The following is a 21,817-nucleotide window of genomic DNA, read 5'->3' as shown; positions in this document are numbered from 1 at the left end:
CGCTCGAACAACAAGGCCTGGAATAAAAATCCTCTTGTATAAATCCAATTCTGGGGTCTTTGTGGTATATCCAATTGTAGGGTTGAAAAATAATTAAAAGGAGAAATTCAGGGGATAACTTTTTGGAGGAGCACAACTTCGGGGAATTGTAAGGGATAAAAAAGAACCACGCGAAGGAAAAACTCCTCAATCAGGGGAATTTCTTCCCCCTCGGAGCTTGAGGTCTGCGCCGTTGGACACATCTCGCCCGCCGACTCTCAGACACTCAAATATTTCCCACGTTCCTCTGGCCCTTTCTCCGGAGATTGAGATCTGTGCAGGTACCGTTGGGCTTGGCTCACCCGCCGGTTCTCAGATCCTCAATTCATCCGTTCTCCCATTCCCGTCCGTCGCGCTCCTCTAAGTCTAAGAGGGAAGGGTGATCTTCCTCCCGGTCGCGGAGCTCTCCGGAGCACGCTGACCGCACCCTTCTGACCTCTCGTTTCCGCACTCCCTCCCTTTTTATAGCTCCAGTCCGGAACGTCTCAGGTTGTTCTCCTCCCCATCACGTAATCCAAGCAGGGAGGCGGGAGCAATCTTCGCCTACAGTTTCCCAGGCAAGGTCGTATCAGGTCAGGTTACGCAATCTTTCCTGGTGGGAACTGAATTTTCTCTGGTGAGAATTTCTGGTGAGAATTTCTGGTGGGAATTTCTGGTGGGAACCAACTGAAGGGAACTCCCTTTCCAGGCGGGGCTGAATCAGAGCAGGCTCTGAGATCTCAGTCGATGTTCACTTGAGTCGACCGGGGGCAGCGTCTGTATGCTGTTTCAGCCTCCCAATGATAGACAGTCTTTTCATGTAGCATTTTGCAGCGGGGTTATCATGTATATACATAGACATGTTGCTTGCCCATCTCTCTCGTAGGCGCTTAGGTTCTCAACCCATAATTTTTGTTACACATCATATGACATTACTTGGAGAGAAAGTAATCAGTCATAAGGTAATACTCTTCACTCAAAGCAGTTTCAAAAGCATTGCATAAGCATTTGATTAATATCTTTGTTCCTTTATAATGTCATCTTATAATGACTGGCTAAATAAAAAGGAAAACAAGAAGAAAAGGAGCGCTGCATTTTCTTAAACATTCTTTAAACTTAGTCGATTTCTTATGAGCTGACAATTTCCGTAATTATTTCATAAGGCTTTTCATAAGGCATTGACTCTGGCATGTACTTGTAACCGATACTACTATTTATTTTAGTTTACCCATGGTTCAGGATTTGTGGAGCTGGCTTCTCGTTGCATTAGGATCCCTCTGTTCCCCTCTAGTGGTCGAATTAGGAATTTGTCTCAGGACTTAAACCATCCAATTCCATTTTCTCAATTTTGTGCTTAATCTCCTGCCTGACGAGGCGCGTTACCTTGACAATAGTAACAGTTGTTTTGTGGTCCGGTCAAAATTTGACCATTTTAAAAGTTTTTTTAAAGGGGCAGAAAGTAATGTTATAAATGCTTCACTTCATACGCACATGTTGAGGATCTGCTCCCCCCAAAATTGACCATGGTGGGGACAATCACAAGACACAAGGCTAAGAAAAACGCATGTGATAGACTGGTTAACGTTTACAAAGACATCTATCTTAGAATATTGTGAACATGTCAAGAGCAGTTTGGGGATAATTTTCTTTTTATGCAATTAAAATGTGCATGGTTACTTTTGACTGGGAGCATAACAGGTGCTACTTTTTCTCACTTAAAAAAGGTAAAAGGGTTTCAAAGCAAATGTTATTGATAATTATGGCCCGAAGTACACTGTACTGTAATAAACAGTAAAGAAAGTGTCATGTGTTTGTCTTTGACTGAAAATAAGAACTCTTTTGAAGAACTTGATATCAAGTACATACAATCCGATCAAAGATTGACGTAGACCAGTAAAAACATCTCGAAGTTCATATGTAGCAATATTAACTAGAACTTAATTGGAAATCAAACACAGGTATTAAAGTATATCTATGAATTCGGATTTTTATGGTGACGTTTAGTGGAATGGTCATTTGTGACCGGGAACACAAACTTGTTTAAACACTTAACTACTGTACAGTACTCCAATTTAATTCTTTCGTAATAAATAACGTCATCCTAAAAAAGTGTGTGCTTGTTTTAATAGAAAGATGAAGTGGGAAAGCATTTGGTGGGCGGCGCTATGGATAAAGTGCCTGCGAATGTCATCGTTCCGACGGCCGACTACGTAAAACTCAACACGCGCCACCTCAGAGAACGAGCCAATCGGAGAGCAGAACTGCACGCTGCGTGTTTTGAACAACGATACAAACGGACAAGCGAGAGCAAGCGCTAGAGTTGACGATCAGTAGTTTCTCTCTTTCATACGTTTTAATCTGTTTTCCTCGATCGGTGGCAGTCACACCGCTGTTAACGATGAGGAGAAGGTATGATATAAATATTTTTTCTATTGCATTGAACAAGCTGTGACACATTGATAAAACACGTTAACCGGTTTCGGTCCAGTGCATCGAACACAGCATTTGTTTGAATCCTCCTTCACTGGTTTACAACAGTTGTACTCATTGCGATATAACGATTACCGTCTTAAATGCTCTAATTTTTGCAGTGAGGTACTAGCAGCAGAGTCTGTTTCATGCCTCAACAAAGCCTTGTGCCACTTGAAGGACATTTGGGAAGAGATTGGCATTCCAGAAGACCAAAGGCTACAGCGAACTAATGTTGTTAAGAACCATATCAAGGTGAGTCAAGTCTTACGTTATTACAACCGATAAAAACTATAGGTTGGTACAGCTTGGTTTTTATTCGAGGTACAATATACTTTATACTGTGTAGTGAACATGAGTTGCACATGCAACAACCTAAAGCAGCGGTCGGGAACTCCGGTTCCTCGAGAGCCAGATCCTGCCTGTTTTAGATCTGTCCCGACTTCAATACACTTGATTCCAATGATCAACTCATCAGCAAGCCCTGTAAGCATGAAACGATCATGATCAGTTGAATCAGGTGTGTTGGAGTAGGGAGAGATCTAAAACAGGCAGGATATGGCTCTCGAGGACCTGGAGTTCCTTACCCCTGATCTAATGAGATGAATAAATTAGCATCTTTGCCTTATATAATGTTCTTTTTGAATGACACTGTCAGAGATTTTTAATGCACTGCATGTACTATTTTAGCTGGAGTTTAAAAGTTTGAACTGCTGTTAATGAATGTTTCTTCTTTTAAAAATGCATTCTTCACATTTAAATAGTTGACAGTAGGATATTACCAGACCGTTTCTGCGTCCGTAAATGTTTTGCCAGACATCATGAATGATTAAATCATATGTTGTCTGACACAAGATGGATGGATGAATGACAATTGATGGGGAGTTCATTCAAGTCAAATCTGAACTAAATTTTATTAAAGGGGAAGAGAGAGAGAGAGAGAGAGAGAGAGAGAGAGAACTATCAATTTAATATGCAAAAGACCATTCTGAATTTAAATGTATTATATGTTATACCACATCGTTGTTGTTGTTGTTGTTGTTTTTTAATATAACTGGAAGTGAAGTAATGGCTAATTACATTACATAGGGTGCGCCTCCCTACAGAAGGCTGCCATGTTTCGCCATCTTTCTGCTATAGACACCTGAAGGTAACAAACTTAGCGACCGTAGTTCTCAACATCAAGACTACAGCACGTGTAACATACCCGATACACTTACTCTTATGGTGGTGGTAGACCTGTAAGGTTTGGTCTCTCTGAGGCACTGTAGTGCGCGCGCTTTAAAATTCAAGGGGTTCCCGCTTAGGTCGTTGCATTCAATTTATCGATGGCAGTAAATTGTACACGTTGTACCTTTAAAAGATAGGCAGTGGTTACGTATTTTATTGTGGTTGGCTATTAGGCATCTTGTATTATTTTGCCGTGTCACGGGTTCAGCTCTGAATGCTGGTTGATAATAAAAAGAGTCAAAATTAGTCTTAAGAAAATGAGATTGTGGTTCGAATCAAAAGATCAAGTGTTCAGCTTAAAAAAACAAAACAAAAAAACATACAAAAAAGTGAGGGTAAGGCTACGATTTGGAAGCAAAGTTACTGACATTGCCCTATCGATCACATCTTAGGGCAGAACACGGCACACCCTGAACTAGTTGCCAGCCAATCACAGTGTAAACAAGGCAACTGAACAAAACATACAATCAGTCAATCAGTGTACATCCTGATTTATATAGCGCTTTCACAACAGCTGCAGCTGTAACAGCGCTTTACAAAACAATTAACAGAGTAAATAATAAACACAACACATGACATAAAACACGGACAGTCATGCAATCTTAACCACTTTTCCCACGTACGCTGTGTTTTTTGAAGCAGTTCTAGATGAAAGAGGAGAGAATCAAAGTCTCCTTTCTCCAGTGGGTCAGAGACATCATGCTCAAAATGTGTACACGTCGACTACAAGCTGAGTTTCAAAGTAAACAAGAAGCTGTAACGTCCACTGACGAAAAAAGAGATTGGTTCACTTCTCCTGTAAATCCGTTTCAATTCCAAGTGGCGACTCTCAGTTCCAAATACGCATCGGCGCTCCGTGCCGACGCTCTTCTCTCCTGATCCTCAACTTCAGCAGCCCTCCATCCAGCCGCACCAACGCAGACTCTCCAACAGCGCCGACATCTCCACTGAACAAAACGGGGCTGTGAAAAATGCTCCCATGACAGGCGCAAAAAACACAAGCGCCCCGGGGCTGTCCGGCACCGACATTCCTCCCAATCAAAATCAGTGTTGGTACACACGTGCTGCTGAGAAGGCGCAACCACCAAGCACAGATTCCTCTCCTTTGACGAATGTCATGGCCAAAAAACGCTGAAAGCAATCCACATCAGGTCCACACGACGTAACACCAAACACCATGTGACGAAACAAAAGACAAAAAAAAACATAGTTTAGAAACAATAAAACGATAAAGTGTAAACCACACGTGTCAAAGTCAAGGCCCGGGGGCCAGATCTGGCCCGCCACACCAATTTATGTGGCCCACGAAAGCAAATCATGCATGCCAACTTCCATGATGCTTGCTAAAGTCTGGACAAAAATTTCATATTGTCATATCTAATCCATAACAACAATATTTGAACAAACCATTATTCCTGACTTCTGATTTCAAAAGAGTTTCTCCATCAATATGTTCGTTATTGTGTATGTAAAATGTGGAGGTGGTTAAACATTTATATGGTTTTTAAAAATTCACAGTCATGACGGCCCTCCGAGGGGAAACCGTAACGACAATGTGGCCCAGACAAAAATGAGTTTGACACCCCTGGTATCAACAACAATGGAATAAATATCAACACAAGGACATAATTTTAAGTTGCCAAGAAATTGACATGGGTGTTCAGGCAAGTTTAAAATACTGCTAGGAAGGGTGCTTGTCAAAAATAGGGTGCACTTAACTGTTTCACCGCACAAGATTTCCTTGAATCCCTCGTCTGTTATGTTTGCAATGCAGTATCCATTTTTTAAAATTATCTTGACACTTAATCTTAAGCAAAGACTACCTATTGCAAAAATGAATTGTAATTTGCAGTTTGGTTCTGGTGCATTGACTTGAAGTCGATTAACTCTGTGATAATTCTGTCCACCAGAGTTTACTCGATATGATGATCAAAGAAGAGGAATCCCTGAGGAGCAGAGTTATAAGCAGCATTCAGAACTGCAAAAGTGAATTGGAGAAGCTCTGTCTTGAACTTCAGATTCCTATGTTTCAGGTAACTGTCAGTAATGATGCATTTTATATTAAGAGTGAACATGGCAACGATTTCTTAAAAATGTATTCGATTAGATTCTGGATTACAGACAGTGAACTGTGCATACCAAACCCATTATAAATTGCTGTCATATTTGAATTCAGGCAGTTTGTTATAAATGCAAAGCTCAAGTTTGAACAAAATCCATTCCAAGAAGCTGGAGCTCTGATTTAGAATGTTACAGGAAATAGTCAGACTTCATCGCTGGTGTCATGGTTCACCTGCCTGACTTCGGTGCAGGCAGGGTGGGTACAGCTGAGTGACAGGGACAGTGCATACGTTTCTCGAGTCTCCTCCTAGTCGGTGACCCTGAACAGTATCAGAGGGCCAACATTGTAAAGACTCCATCGGCATTGTATTCGTGAAAGAAACAAGTATTTAACCACTCTTAACAAAGTTTGCAAACACTTTATTGCATACTCACTGTGTTAAGATTGCGTTAGTTACATTTCAGGTTCCGTGGTTGGCATCACATTTTTTTTTTTGCCATGAAAATGTGGACCAAGATTGCGTTAGTTACATTTCAGGTTCTGTGGTTGGCATCACATCGTACCTTTTCAATCCTTATGTTATGGCATCACCTAAAAAAAATCAAAACACCCCATTTTATACAACGAATATGTGCTTTTGATTACTCTGTCTCGATTCAGGATGAGGTTGGTCTGAGCATGCTCCAGCAGGAGAAGAACCTCCGTACGCTGGTCGATGGCCTGAGAAAGGAGAAGACTCGCCGTATGCAACAGCTGAAGGCTCTGCTGGAGCAGGACCAGGAGCTGTGTGACATCCTGTGCTCCATTCCATTTGGTATCTCCCCAGATTCCGTTCCCTCGAAGGACCAACTGGAGAGCTTTCACCAACATATTGCTAACCAGACTGCAGAGAAGGTAGGTGCTTTTTCCACTTGGTTGCACTCACCATTTCCACCCCTTTAAGACCAGTTTTTAGTTTTACCTTTCCTATTACCAAAAGTGTTGTTCTTAGACCATCATTCTATGAAGTCATCTTAAATTCAACACAGACATTAAGACCTGAAGGGACCTTTTTGCTTCACCAAAGCAGTACTGTGAATTGTTTAAAAAATGATGTTGATTGGCAGTGCCATGTATGATGTTCTGGTTATACTTGGATCACTATGGGAGGAATGATGTGATTTGGGGTCTAAATCAACTGGCGCCTAGAGCTTGATCAAAGTGATGCTAAAAAGGACTGTGGATGTACTGTTATGTGAAGGATAAAAAGTCATGTAATGGAGCAGGCTTGATTGGCATGTGAAATTGGGATGGAACAAGTGTCCAAATCTACCAGAATGCAAATGAAATGAAGACACACAATCAAATGGCATTTCTGCTGTGCTTTGCCCCTTTCCTCTATGGACAGACAAATCGGTATGCTGAGTTCACAGGCCTCAAGAAGCAGATCATCTTGTGCATGAATGATCTGGATCACCTGCCGGAGACCAGCTTTGAGAAGGATGTTGTCTGCGAGGACGAGGACTCTTTTTGCCTCTCTCGTGATAACATTACCTCACTCAAACTGCTTCTTTGCCAGGTGAGATGGATTTTCCTGGTCTCATTTATACTGTCAATATGCATGTTGAAAACTGAGCCCAAAAACGACATGTACATCGAAAAAAAAAAAAAATCACAAATCCGTTTCATTCATCACATTGAAAACCCCTGACCTGTTTAGTCATTATCAGTCATTTTAGGTCAATAATGTCAAACTACGCACGATTACTGTTTGACTGCATTGCTGTGTTACATTGAGTACTGGATGACTACTCGGAGCCCCAATGAAAACATTTAAACCTGTCTGATCTGATCACCGGGATTATCTCAATATTCGAGGACCTTCTGCATCACTTCTCATTCAACATCTCAACCATGGGACTTTTAATTGATGCCATACAGGCAGCGCACCATTGCATTTAGTTTGCGTCTTACGCAACGTTTTCCAAATGAGCTCCCTGAATGCAGTCCAACCTGTTTAATTGTAAGCCGCTTTTTCCCCCCCGTCTTCATCACAAATTGGTGCAGAGAATTCGCTCGGCCCTTTCAGATGGAAGACGTTGCGTGTTCGCACCGCTGTTGCAAGTTGCAACTTCATGCAGTCAGATATTCAGGTGATTGCTGACACACTGGAAGTGTTCTCCGCAGACAGCGCCAAGCTTGCACGTTGACTGCAACCTCCTATCCATACGCACAAGACAGCGAGTTGGGGGAGTGGGGGGTGGGGGTCAGTGGAGCTGCCTGCCCTTACTTGTAGATGGCCATCATTTGAAAGCAGATTAGATTTCAGGCCCCACCCAAAACAATCTCTGTGATAGCTGATGTAACTGCCGATTTGCAGCTGGAGCAACACAAGAAAGACAACGAGTTAGCCTGTGAGGCTCTTCGAGAGAAGATCCAGCAGCTGTGGGACAGACTACAGGTATCCCAGGAGGAGAGAGAGGCTTTCACTGAACACATGGTCACGTCCAAGAAGCGCAACCTGAAGGCGGTGAGATGACTTGACGAGCCTCACTTTCGTATAAGTCCTCCATGAGTTGTGCATTTAAAAAAAAAAAACAAAAAAAAAAACGTTTTTCCCTTTCCAGTTGCAAGCAGGGCTAAAACATCTGGAGGAACTAAAACTGCAGAACCTTCGCAATGTTACAGATGCCATTCGCTCTGAGATCGCTGTGTTTTGGGAAAAATGCTTCTTAAGCACTGAGCAACGGCAGGCATTTTCCCCATATTTTAGTGGTGAGTTTATTTTCCCAGGTCATTGTTTTGGGGAACAAATCTGTTGGGTTTTGCTGAGTGTAAAACTTGATCCCATAGAGGATTTCACTGAGGACCTACTGAGTATGCATGATGCTGAGATTCAGCGTCTGAAGCAGCATTATGAGGCTCACAAAGAGCTTTTTGATGGTGTTCACCAATGGGAAGAAAGCTGGAGACACTTCCTGGAGTTAGATGTGAGTACACCTGAATGGTGAAAAACACATTGGGGAAAAAAAATAACAATGCAACAACTAAGGCTGGGCCGTATATCTTTTTCGTACCGAAATCAAGACGTGAACATTCAAGATATTATCGAAACGAGGACCATATCAGTCATGTTCCTTGCCATGCTCGTGTTATGTGTAAATCTCTGTTCAAGTAATTACATTCCTCCTACCAAATTTGGCATTGATTGACAGTTAAAGCCAGCAAGATGACAATCATCTTGAAAAGGGTGAGAGTGAGGAGGGACACACCCACTTTAATTTATTGATGACTCCGTTAATGTTGATGGCTATTATAGTAAGTTCTACACAAAAAAAAATATATATAGAAAAAAAAATATATATATATATATATATATATATATATATATATTGCACATGCTTGTTGGATTGGATTGATGTATATATTTTGCTTTTTCTTTTTTTAAATGTTTAGTTTTCACTGCATCCATAACAACCGCAAAGGCTCAGCAACACCCATTACCAAACAGCATTGTCCAACAATCAAGCTTAAACTGTTGTCAGTCATCCACTTGAAACCATATACAGTAGTTAATTTCAGTTTAAAAATCTTTTTATTTCACTCAAAATTTGTAGAAATACCGTAGTTGATTGATTGCATGGTATTTCGCTAAAAAGTTGTATTTTCATTTCAGAAAAAAGCATCAGATCCATCGAGATTTACAAATAGAGGAGGGAATCTGCTCAGAGAGGAGAAACTGAGGGCTGATTTGCATAAAAACCTGCCAAAGGTAAGAAATAGCGGTGATACAATTTTGAACATGTGATAATAAACACAATTTATTTTATTAAGCTGGAAAAGAAATTAAAAGGCCAGATTGACGCATGGGAAAGTGAGCAGGGCAGCGAGTTTTTGGTCAATGGCCAGAAATTTCTTCAATACGTGAACGAACAGTGGAAGCTGCACCAAGCCGAAAAAGAAAAAGAAAAACTAGAAAGGGTACGGATGTTAGCTTTATGCCAAACCGATTTGCCTATATGTGAGTTGACATTCCTCTTTTTAAATGCTGACTAGCAACTAAAGAAGAGCAAGCAGACTGAGGAGGATATGCTGTATGGGACAGCAGTGCAAACCCCCAAGCGGAGGTTGCTGGGCAACCACACACCAAATAAATCACGAAGGATGGTAAACCCGCCATGTGTTTTTCCTTATATACTGCCATTGTGGTATTAATTTAGTGGTAATTTGGGTCTTTAATGCAGTATATGATACTTTTGCCTCTCAGAATGCTACCTCCAGTATTTCTATGGCCACGTCCAACAGCACCATGCGCTCTGCAGCCTCTGCCTACAGCGGAATTGTCTGTCGCTCACCTGTGCCGCGCTCACCGATGACACGGCCCCCTTTATCTGCCAATAAGGTTGGTCGAAAGAATGTGGATAAAATGCAACTGCAGATAGTGGAAAAACACACTGAGACACTCCAAGTGAGTAATGTTTGGACAATGTGGCTTTTTCCAGAAATCACGTTTGGAATACCCTTATTTTCACTGACAATAATTGGTGCTTTGATTTGGTAGTGATTATTCAAATTATTGGTTTACAATGCAAAAAGAGGGTCCAAGGCAGAGTGGGCAGTGTTGTACCTGAATGAACAAAAATATATGTATATGTAAAATCATGCATAAGTTGTGCCTCCTCTGTAGGAGGCTGCTATGCTTTGTTGTCATCTTTCTGCTCACAGACTCCCAAAGGAGACAATCTTAGCAAAGCTAGTTCCTCAACGTGATGACTACAGCTTGTGTTGTGTCACAAATGCCATGTTCCCGTTGTTAAATTATGAATTGACTGAGGCTAATAGCAGTTTTCACTTCATTTTCACTGAGCGCACCTAAGCCTGCTTACCTCCAAACCTGTTAAATCAATTCATCCAAATCAGGTGTGAGCAAATAATTTTGCTAAGTAGCCAAATGAAAAACCGCATCCCTTGCCAAATGTAAATCTACGCGCTAAGGCGTAGGAAAAAAAGTAGTGTGTTTCCGGTAACCCGACCGACCGAGAATTTCTACGTCGAAAAAAAACTTTACGGTCGGCATTTTTTTCAAACAACCCTCTACATTTTTGTGTAGCGGGTTTACATCGGTGCAAACTCTCGCGATATTCACGTTGAGCGCGTCGTCGTTTGCCCTGTCGTCTGTCAACAACATTGAAACAATGCCGGCAGCCGCGATCTCCGACGACAGTTTAAACCGCGATTTCTGTGTTACAGTCGCATGCTCGCGACGAAGAAAATAGCATTCATTGATGTATCGAAAAAATTCAGCGAACTATTTGATGAACACCACGGGCCGAGTAAAAACCGAGGGCGGAGGAGGACGGCGGAGGCGGCGGCGCGCCCAGGCCCCCCGAGTCTGGATTGGGGAGAAAACTAAATAGGTGGCAGCGGCACCGGCCGCGGAGCAGCGGGTTCAATGTCTTCTTGTTTTATGTTTTATGGTTATTTTGTTTAAATTTTTGATGGGGGGGAAAAAAAAAGATTAAAAAAAAAAAACTTTGTCCGACCTACCGACCCTATGCTGAAATTTCATGTTACCGGAAACACACTATCTTTTTTGTTTGGCCTAATCTCAAATTTGTATTATTTTTAATGTATTTAGAAAAAAACTAAAGTTTTCAATAAACTGTTACAGTATGTGTGTAGACATGGTATGTCCTGTTATAATTATGAACTATAAAATTTGAACAAAATTACAGAGTAAGCCGTCATTAAAATTATATCTTGATGCTTTAAAAATTATCACATTAATTTAGTGCAGCAGCTACCAACTCACATTAGCCATTCCTAGTCAAGACCCTCAAATATTCGATAAGGCGGATAATATTATTGACAGTAATTTATAATGATACAACTGTACATCTGCATGCAGTAATTATCAGGCCAAATCTTCTTGGCCCGCTTTCCTTAATGTACAGGAAATACAAACGTTGATAACATTGGGACGATTCCTGTCAGTCTTTTCTTTTTGGAGTGGTGGGGGTGAGATAAATAGCTCCCGGAGAGATTTGAATAGATACAGTATAGCAAAAAATGTTGCTAAAGCCCGGCACACACAAGGCGCCATTGGTGCTTGTCAGCATCTGCTCCTCATGTGCTATCCTGAAGATTATGTTCAGTGTTTCCAGTGAGTCTCTGTCTCTGTTTCAGGGTCCCGCACAAAGAATTGGAGGTGGTAAACCTCCCCATCCAAAAGTGAACTGTGACAAAGAGAATGAGACCCAGTTGAAGGGAACCCCTCTGAGTGGTGCGTTGCTGACCCCCGCTAGTCCGCAGTGTAACGTCAGCCTTAACTCAGTTGCCAGCACATATTCCGAGTTTGTGGTAATTGACCATTTTGTCTTCATGTTTTGTCTCCCCTTTCCCCCTTGCTTTGCCTCTTGCGTTGAATATGTGGCGTGTTACGAAATTTGATACATTTGTGTAAATTTGCCTTTTAGAGGGACTTCGTGAATACTGAAAGTATTCAGTCCAGGTGTGTTAATTTCTTAATCCTTGAGTGACTTAACCCTTTGCGTTAATTGCATGTCTGTCAATTAAAGCATGCTGTTTCATGCTCGAGTGACACCACGCCTTTAAAAATCACATACAGTTCTTACACTATTCTTCAGTATACAGTGGAAAGGTTCAAGTGTGTAGCTTGCCAATTGAATAAAATCTCAGTTGATCCTGTCCCTCCAATTTAGAAACTATTTCTCCCACAGAAAGTCGTGGTAATAGTACTGACACTGATAACAATCGCACATCCAAAACAAAACAGTCTTAACTGTAATGAGCTCAGTGCATTGTGATGACATCTCAGAGCATCCAATAGGGGAAATGATGGCGGAATGACAAAAGCAGAGGGACAAAAGCAAGACTTTTTGGTGGGGTTTTACGGTGAAATTTCTTTCTTTATTTGCATTTTTCGGTCAACAAACCAAGGATTTGTGAATGTTAACTCGGGAGACTTGAGCCAAAGGCTGCAACGTTCATTCTTGGTCCTAAATATTGTTTTGCTTTTCCTTTTTGACAGCGAGACTTGTCGAAGACCTCTAACCCCAAGATCCAGCAGCACATCCTGAACTCTACCATCACCAAACTTTAACCTCTCACCTCTGGACATGACTCCCTCCACTATATATATTTATATACATTCACATGATGGAAATCCACAGTTGTTTAGTCATGAGCTCAACTTTACAATTGCAAAACTATTTTTTCTTCTTCTTCATAAAAATTTCTGAATAGATAGCACAATATGGCGCTCTATGCATTTAAATGTAAGTGAAGTTAATAATGCAGTATTAGTGGTTAATGAGGGGCTTTGCTGCTTTGAGCAATGCTATCACACAGATGTTTAGTCTGTCACTGTCCACGGGGGAAACATGTTATAGTCACGCTGCCTTGTCTTTTAAGTGTTGACGAAGATGAAAAGAAAATCCGGCCTCATGGTATTTGTTTGTAGGCAACATTTAAGTAGTCAACATTCAGAAGTTATGCAATCGAAAGGGGACACACCAAATGTAATATAAATATTTGCACTTTTTGTAAAATGTCTTCCAGTTCATTGTGTAGTTTTACACACTGTTCCATTTGAAGTTTTCCCCCCTGGTTGTAACATGTAACTGTGTACATACATTTTTAATTTCTTTACATGCTTTTTTTTTTTTTGGACAAGCACAATGGGCTATCCATTAAGATGGTAATAAGTCCTGTACCAGTGCTTTTACATTTAGTGGACAGGATGGTTAAAGTGCTCTGCAAAGTCCTGGTCAAAATGTAAAAGATCTATCTCACTTAGAATCACGACATGAGCAAACAGCATTTTATGTATGGCTCGTATTTAATCCGTTACTAAGCAATTGTTTTTATGGGAAATGTAAAACTTCCTCATGTATGACTTTTTTTTTCTACTGTAAAGACTGGGAAACTGGCGTTTTTTTTTTTTTTTTTTCCATTTGATGCTCTATTTTGATCTGGAACATGGTGGTACTTGAGTGAAGGGGTCAAATTCTGTTCATTTTAATTACTTTAGAATTACCGCAATTTCTGATGTATGGGGTGATTCAAATAGAATCAGCCAAAGCCATTACGCATTTATTCGCTTCTAAAGCAATGTAATGGAATAAATCCATCACTTTCAAAATGGCGGCTCCTCATGTAGGCCAATCATCTTTTGAGTAATACTTTGATTTAAAACTATTTCAAGCATATCGGTAACGTTTTTTTTTTTTTTTTTTTTTTACTTAACCCACCCAGATAGACCCAAAGCCAGGCACTTACCAGCGGAAATGCTTTTTTTTTTGGCAATCTCTGATGTCATTTACAGAAGGCCGAGTGCAAGTCAGCCATTGTTCTGCATTGTTGTTAGTCCCGTTAACTGCTCTTTGCCATTGTTATCAAGTTAATCTGCAAAATGCCTCCATGCTGTGTGGCGATGCCTTGTTCGCATTCAGGCAAACAGTTGTTTGAGTGGCCAAAAGAACAGAATAGGGTACGTAAATGGATCCGAAAATTGGAACTACCGTATCTCTAATTGCTCAACTGGAGTTAAGAAATTTGGCAGTGTTTTTTGGTTCAAACCCGAGGGGAAAAACAGAAGCTGTTGTGTGAAAGAAGACGAGCGTGATGGCCATCTAGTCTTTGACGTGACCACTTTTCACCATCAAAATATACAAGGACTTGGTCTCATCACTTTATATCTGGTCATTTTTTTCTGTTTCATGTGCAGTGAGAGGGTCATATGATTAACCTTTCATTGTAAATATGAGGCAGACATGATTCACGTTTTGTCTATCCGAGAAGAAGTCAGTGTTTCCCCACCGTCTTTCCATCGAAACAACTTTGGTTTTTCGACATAATTACTTTGAAAAATTGGTTTCACTGTGTCACTGCAATGAATGGGTGTCCTAATTGGGACCTTTTCACCATACTAGACATAAGTAGACTGATAACGCAAACAGTGCATAAAACTTGTCTTTGTGTTTTCCTTTGGCAGCAGGTAAGCCCTCGAATGGGCCGATGGACACTAAGCATTGTGGATAAAGTGACATCAGCAAAAGGTGCCTATTCGCTTGACTGCTAGATTTGAATGACTTCCTTTTTCAACAAGTTGGATCACTGCCCCATTGGCACCTCGGGGTTCCATCTTATCTGAATGAAAATGTGCCTCAGTGGTGGATTCGAAACAGGTGTTCAACCCTGCATCTCCCACAATGCATTCCTGGCAGACATATTGAAAGGCTAGCTGCACAAACAAAGCGCCGTTTGCTGTGCCTTGTATGTGTGTCGGGCGACACAGTGGAAACGGTTTAAGCACTTGCACCTCCCAATGCAGAGGTGAAGGGTTCGATTCCGGCTCTGGCCTTGTGTGTGGAGTTTGCATGTTCTCTCCATGCCTGCATGGGTTTTCTCAGGGTACCTCCCACATTCCAAAAAACATGCATGGCAGGTGAATGGAACACTCTCAATTGTCCCTTGGTGAGCGTGAGGTCTCTGTGCCCTGCGATTGGCTGGCAACCAGTTTAGGCTGTACCTTGCCTACAGCCCAAAGACAGCTGGAGTAGCCTCCGGCATGCCCTCCACCCTTGTGGGGATGACTGGATTCGAAAAAGCCTTTGCGACTTCAACATTCGTAATAGCCAATTTTAAAATGTCACAGTCCACTTCAAAAACAGGAAGTAAAGTTGCCTCGTTCTGATCACGCAGCACCATAAAAAGGTAAATTAGATAATAATACAGTAATAGGCAAAAAGAGCGAACTAAGTTTGTTTTGGAGGGCCTACCCGGAAGTCCTACTATAACCGGAAAAGAAGGTGGGGGCGGGGCATCAAACAACGTGCTTCGCAAACTGCGTCTCAAGTGATGTCCTACATCCGTGACCTGCGGAAACATTGTGTTGAAGAATATCGCATTCGTACTGAGCAATTTAATCATGTCTGGAGTTTTAGCAAGGCTGCTCTTCTACCCTACACTAGCCTACAATGTCGTCATGGAGAAGGTGTCTTCGCGAAGGTGGTTTGACCGTGTGGACGAAACGGTCCTGCTTGGAGCGCTGCCCTTCAGATCCATGACCAAACAGGTTCGCCTTATCTTTTACTCTAAATTAATCAATTCTCCATATTGTTTTCTGAAATGGATAGAATAGGAATTATTCTGGAGCTCACTTTTTTTCAATGTACACACACACCTACAATATTAAATATTTTAAATGTTTGAATTTACAACAATAATTTTGTACTGCATCCTATTGAGGCAAATGAGTTCAGTACAAAATTATATTGTTTAGAAATTGTTCAGGTATCTTTCTCACAGATCCCACTTCCGGCAATAAGATTCTTAAAAAATGCCTCATGACTTCATATAAATAAATAAAATGTATTTTGATTCAACTCTAATATTGTCTTCAATGGCAATTGTTTTTTGAAGGTTCTGTGCTGTTTATATTGTATTTACATACATTTAAAGGTTGTTACAGGAAGGTACAAAACGTTTTCTAATAAAGGTTGGTGTTTACATCTGTGGTAGTTTTATGTGACATATTTACTTTTTTAAAACGGCATTTTACAGATTGATCTTTTTTGTCTTGCAGCTGGTAGAAACTGAAAACGTTCGAGGAGTTATCACAATGAATGAGAACTATGAGACCAAATACTTTTGTAACTCTGCTGAGGTGAGTTCATGGAAAGCTCTTATTTGTAAGTTGAAGAACCAGACTTTCAAAAGGACAGTGTTTATCTTGAACATTTAAGAGGTTGACACAAGGGCTGGCCTGCTTGAATACAAAGTTTAACAATTGCTTTGTTGGTTTTGGGTATTGTGCACCGATAGGTGATTATCAACACCACAGGAGTTAAGAGTATTTGTGGTGTAGCTCAGTGGTTCCCAACCTTTTATATAAAAATCCACTATAGATTGCTTTAAATTGCCAGTTTTCAAAATAATGGTCCTGACAACAAAGATAATTATAGAGTAATTCAACATTTTATTAACATACATTTGTTTTTCATTAATTTCAAACATACAAATGTATAACAGAATCAAATAAGAACAATTGAACCTTCAAGAATAATGAATGCGCCTTAAAATGTAAACATAATAATTTTTAAATTATGATCCTTATCATCATTACTACTTGCAAATGTGCATGATCAAAAGATGACAGGATTGGTTGCTGCTTTCGTCCGGTGGCTGCCAGGTAGTTCTCAGTGGCTTTACTGTCCATGTGGGCAGGCTCTGCAAACGCTGCTCGCATTTTCATGCTTTCCACTTCATCACTTGGGTGCTACTTGTTCAAATGATTCAACAGGTTTGTTGTATTGCCTCGTTTTTGAACACATACCTTACACAATAGCTTCATCTTCCATGTCACTCTGGCAATACCACACAACACATGCAATGGTAAGAAACTTGTCTTGTCAAAATAGTGTAATCTTCCGAAGATTACTCCATGTCATGGCTCCCCATCAGCTGTGCGTTTAACTGCACATTCTATCATTGTCAGACATGGCCTCAGGATTAAGGGCTAAATACACACTTTTGGTAGAGACATGTAGTCAATATAAGGTATGAATTTGCCCAGAGGAAGAGATTTGGACCATCATAGTTCATGGTGGCGAGGAAAAATAGATTTTTAAGATGACACAGTGCATTCACTTGTGTGGAAACACTTTGGATTGGATAAAAAGGGTGTATGGCCTTGTACAGGCTGAGTGAAATGTAATGGGAACGAGACAATTTGGAACAGATCAAAAAGGTGTGACTGCATTATTTATTCAAAAAGTCGATCATATATCTCCTCTTGCTCAAAGAATGACCGATTAATGCGTTTGCATGTTTTGTCCAAAAAACAGTTTGTCGGTGTGGTTAATAAGTGTGCTGCCAGACATGTAGACCAAAGGATATTTTTGAAAAAGAATAAATTGTGCAAAGATTTTGACACCCAGACCGACTCTGGGGTAACCTTTTCATTGGGTGGGTGTGTGTCCGATGTCTCAATTATTTGACGGAAGAGTCGTAGGATAATTGTTTCTAAAATGATTCAATAGTAATAGCCCGAGTGTACATTTAATATAATAGCACGTCAACAAATGATCATTATCCAATGTAACATTTGCATTTATTAAATTTGTGCATAGAATAGTGTAACGTGCATTTTCTCCAACATTGCTAAGCATTAAAGCTTAGCTTCCATGAAGTGGAGGACTGGATGTCTGGCTGGAGTGAGGTCAGCTATTCTGATTCATGAAAGCTATTGTCTCAGTCTTTTCCTTGACAAATGTTCAGCATTGTCACCCTGACTCCAAATTGGTGCTGGTAAATGATAAAATGAGACTTTGTCCCCCGCCCCCAACTGTATTGTATCAGCCAAACACTGCGCATTTAGTCACTATTTTTTGACGTTGGTTATCAAATTTGTCTATTCAAACACTCAATGAGCACCGGAACAAAACAATGTGTCGACCTTCACTATGGTGGCCAAGGTGGGTGACATCAAGGGGAAACTAATAGTTTAGATTCATTACACATATCGAGTGAAATATTTTTAGAAATATTCTATGGCAGAATCTGTAGAATATATTGGTTTCACTTTCTGATATCAGTGACGGAAAAATATTGAATTTTTCCCTTTTTGTGTCTGTGTGTGTAAACTTGTTTGGTAGGAGTGGCAGGCTGCTGAGGTTGAGCAACTGAGACTCAGCACTGTGGACCTCACGGGTGTTCCCACTTTAGAGAATCTGCACCGAGGGGTTGAGTTTGCTCTGCGACACAGAGAGAAGGGAAACAGCGTTTATGTCCACTGCAAGGCTGGACGTTCCCGCAGTGCCACACTGGCTGCTGCATACCTCATACGGGTCAGTTCCGAATTTCTTTTGAATCTGAGAAAACATGAAAGTAACACGTTTGCTTTCATCTTTTTGTTTGCATTTTTTTTTTAACAAATTGAGATTTTATCTAGTGCTGTCAGGAGATTAAAAAAAAGGTTGATTAATTAATTATATGTAATTAATTGATCTAATTAATCTATATTTTAATGTCATCTAAAAATTGCTGAGAAAACCACTATTTTCATTTTAAATTCATTACATTATTGAGGCACATCAAAAGAATGACATCACAAAAAAGTGGCATTACAAAGTCTTTTATTCTTTTTAAACAGACCTGAACAGATGCAGTCCAAGCCATATACTTTCTGCTGTATTTGAGACGAGTCCCAAGTCACACCTGCAACCTTTAATTTCGACCACCAGGGGGAATATCAATGTTTTTTTTTTTGGGGGGGGGGTTGGTAAATGTCCAAATAATTACAAAATAAAAATAAAATAGAACATCAGGTCCATAAAAAAGTGCTTAGGTTGACATATCAAAAACGGTAAGAACACTATTCTGAGCAATGCAAGTACTGAACACTGAACTTGCTTCAGATAATAAAGATTTAGATTAACGCGATTAAAAAACATAACATGCTAAATATGACTGTAATTATTTATTCGCAATTAACACGATTATTTGACACCTCTAATCATGGTCATACATGTCTGTTCAGCTTTACAAAGAACAGGGTTCCCACGCGTCCTGGAAAACCTGGAAAATGATTGGCCAATTTTCCAGTCATGGAAAATGAGAAAAGTGTTGGCACTTGAGTTGTCAGGAAACAGACTAGCCTCCCTTCAACAACTAGTGTTGTTGTAAGCATGGTACTCAAACAGTGACATTTCAGTTCCAAAGCCTAAATCCTTATGACAAAAAAAAAATGAAGTCTGTTTTGGGCTCTGAGAATTATCAGGACCTTTCTCTGCCTTTGAGCGCCCTTGGCCTCAATGACTACTTTTTTTTTTTCTTGTAAAATGTGAAATTTGTCATCTCTTCTTGAAGCCTAACTGTTTGTTCTTATTAGCGGTCAGTAGCACGTTGATTTTTGATGTTGCACTTGTTTGCCGACAGCTACACTGTTGGACCCCTGAGGAAGCATGTCAGAAACTGGCATTGGTCAGACCACACATTCTGGTGCGTACTGCCCAGCTGGAAATGTTGAGGAAATACCATCTGCAAGTGTGTGCACAGTCCCAAGGGGAGTGAAGCACATGTTTGATGCCTCCTGCTGGATGGATGGACTCTGGAACACTTGAAATTGGTCATTGGGGCTTGGTCGCCCCTTGCTACCGTTTATGTACACTCCGAGGCAAGGTAGCAGAGCTCGTCAGACCTTTAGGTTTTTTTTTTTTTTAAATCAACATTTTCAAAGTTTTACTGGATTTGTTACATTTTTAGTTGTGAATTCAAGACTATACAACAAAAGAATGAATTTGTATTGAAAGTTTCTTACCCTGTATGGTTTTCCGTTTGCAGTCTGAACGAATGTATTTTGTATTGAACGGAATAGTAGTTTAGCAAATGGGACATGAACACATAAACATTTAAAATATGTCGTGAATTCTAATTGTATTTAGTTTGATGTTTTACATGCAACAGTTTTACAAACAAAATTGCAAGAAGTTTTTAGTTTTTTCACATTTCCTATCGTTGAATTTACTTTGAAAAACTGCCATTGTTTCTTGAATAAAACATTTAAATGCTGCCTGATTGTGTTCATTTTAAAAACAGTATTATGATCAGATACATGAATGTGGTTAGTAATGTGATTTTTTTTTGAGCATTGTAACACATTGACACCACATTGTATTTGAAAATGCTGCATTGGACAGTAAATTGCTTTGGTTTTGCAAATTCATCTTTTCACCTGTTTCACAATTTATCCACAGCTCAAGGTTATTGTAGTTACCGAAAACTAATGAAATAACTCATAGTAAGATTGAAAAAAATCGTTCCAAAACACAGTAAAAATGAAAATTATTTTAAAAGCTGTGACCAGAACAAACAGTTTGTAAAACTATCCATCCATCCACCGATTTTCTGAACCGCTTTATCCTCACAAGGGTGGCGGGGCGTGCTGGAGCATACCAGCTGTCTTCAGGCAGTAGGCGGGGTACACCCTGAACCAGTTGCCAGCAGGGCACACAGAGACGAACAACCATCTGTGCTCACACTCACACCTATGGACAATTTAGAGTGCTCAATCAGCCTGCCATGCGTGTTTTTGGAATGTAGGAGGAAACCGGAGTACCCGGATAAAAATCCACGCAGGCACGGAAAAAACATGCAAACTTCACACAGGAGGGCCAGAGCCGGAATCGAACCCTGCACCTCTGCACTGTGAGACCGCCTTCCAATATGTAGCCTATGTTAATTTAACAGTTTAGGTCACTGGTGAAACATAAGCTCTGCTTTGTGTTGATGATGCGTTGTTGGAGTCACCAACGGGATGCCCGTGGACAGGGCCGGCTTGCCCATTATGAGGCGAGATAGGCAGATGCTAAGTGCATCGTAGACTCTAGAGGGCGGTAAAAATCGGATGAAAATTAACTTTCAATAATACAGTATATTCAAACTAATTATTACAACTCTGAATTTCAAGTCAGAAAGAATAGAAGAATAGAGTAAATTGAAACGAATATAAACAATCAAATAAGCGAAGAGGAGTACGCGGAATATTAAATCAGTGTTCTTTCCGCGCTGTGCGTCACTTGCGTTGAATATACAGTACTCGAGTTCCTACGTCGGTTGCTGTTGATAGAAATTAAAAAAAAAGATCAAAATGTATTTTATTAACATTACCTCAAATGATAATACTTATTGGTGTTGTGACCCCAGAGAACAGCATGTCAAAATGACCAAAACAATCCAGAACATCAGAAGTCTCTTCACATAAAGGGAATATCATATATAGCAGGGGTCCCCAACCGCCGGTCCGCGGACCGGTACCGGTCCGCCGGGCATTTGGTACCGGGCCGCACAGAAAGAACTTGCCTTAATTCCGTTTTATTTATTTCGGAATACGAAAGATGTTTTATTTTGAAAACTTACCGGATTCTCCGTTACATCCGTCTGTGTCCAGCTTGACACACGTCAAGCCACGCTTCTCCGTAACGCGACCAATTAGGCTAAAAACAAACACCGGAGCTCGCAAAATGAGTAAAAAAA

At 40.5% G+C, this 21,817-nt stretch overlaps 2 protein-coding genes across 6 annotated transcripts; both read left to right on the top strand.

The window, feature by feature from the left end:
- The first annotated feature begins 2,295 nt into the window (after window positions 1-2,295).
- prc1b (protein regulator of cytokinesis 1b) lies at window positions 2,296-14,197 on the top strand. 5 transcript variants are annotated; one of them, XM_019867399.1, is made up of 15 exons: window positions 2,296-2,427; window positions 2,610-2,742; window positions 5,628-5,750; window positions 6,440-6,673; window positions 7,167-7,337; window positions 8,139-8,288; window positions 8,386-8,533; window positions 8,612-8,748; window positions 9,435-9,530; window positions 9,593-9,739; window positions 9,815-9,925; window positions 10,026-10,160; window positions 11,945-12,041; window positions 12,235-12,269; window positions 12,810-14,197. In XM_019867399.1, the coding sequence occupies exons 1-14, from the start codon at window positions 2,417-2,419 to the stop codon at window positions 12,252-12,254; spliced, it is 1,713 nt and encodes a 570-aa protein (XP_019722958.1). In that variant the 5' UTR covers window positions 2,296-2,416; the 3' UTR covers window positions 12,255-12,269; window positions 12,810-14,197. The 5 variants fall into 5 exon arrangements, with proteins under 5 accessions (XP_019722958.1, XP_019722954.1, XP_019722957.1 ...); XM_019867395.1 differs by having other exon boundaries at window positions 11,945-12,118; XM_019867398.1 differs by lacking the exon at window positions 12,235-12,269.
- A 1,380-nt stretch (window positions 14,198-15,577) lies between these two features.
- Window positions 15,578-20,341, top strand: ptpmt1 (protein tyrosine phosphatase mitochondrial 1). The gene is made up of 4 exons (XM_019867403.1): window positions 15,578-15,857; window positions 16,368-16,448; window positions 18,439-18,630; window positions 19,721-20,341. Exons 1-4 carry the CDS (start codon window positions 15,711-15,713, stop codon window positions 19,853-19,855), a joined length of 555 nt encoding a protein of 184 aa, XP_019722962.1. The 5' UTR covers window positions 15,578-15,710; the 3' UTR covers window positions 19,856-20,341.
- The last annotated feature ends 1,476 nt before the right edge of the window (window positions 20,342-21,817 follow it).

The sequence above is a fragment of the Hippocampus comes genome, unplaced genomic scaffold, assembly GCF_001891065.2.
Source record: "Hippocampus comes isolate QL1 unplaced genomic scaffold, H_comes_QL1_v1.1 scaffold2, whole genome shotgun sequence".
In the NCBI taxonomy this organism is placed as follows: Eukaryota; Metazoa; Chordata; class Actinopteri; order Syngnathiformes; family Syngnathidae; genus Hippocampus; species Hippocampus comes.
Note: the sequence above shows the minus strand (reverse complement) of the source record. Positions and strands in the feature narration are given on the sequence as shown.

Coding starts and splice junctions, on each gene's coding strand:
- prc1b (XM_019867395.1), top strand. Junction 8,289..8,385: donor AGAAGCGCAACCTGAAGGCG/GTGAGATGACTT, acceptor TTCCCTTTCCAG/TTGCAAGCAGGGCTAAAACA. Junction 9,740..9,814: donor AAAAAGAAAAACTAGAAAGG/GTACGGATGTTA, acceptor AATGCTGACTAG/CAACTAAAGAAGAGCAAGCA.
- ptpmt1 (XM_019867403.1), top strand. CDS start 15,711: ATGTCTGGAGTTTTAGCAAGGCTGCTCTTCTACCCTACACTAGCCTAC. Junction 15,858..16,367: donor TCAGATCCATGACCAAACAG/GTTCGCCTTATC, acceptor TTTGTCTTGCAG/CTGGTAGAAACTGAAAACGT. Junction 18,631..19,720: donor CTGCTGCATACCTCATACGG/GTCAGTTCCGAA, acceptor GTTTGCCGACAG/CTACACTGTTGGACCCCTGA.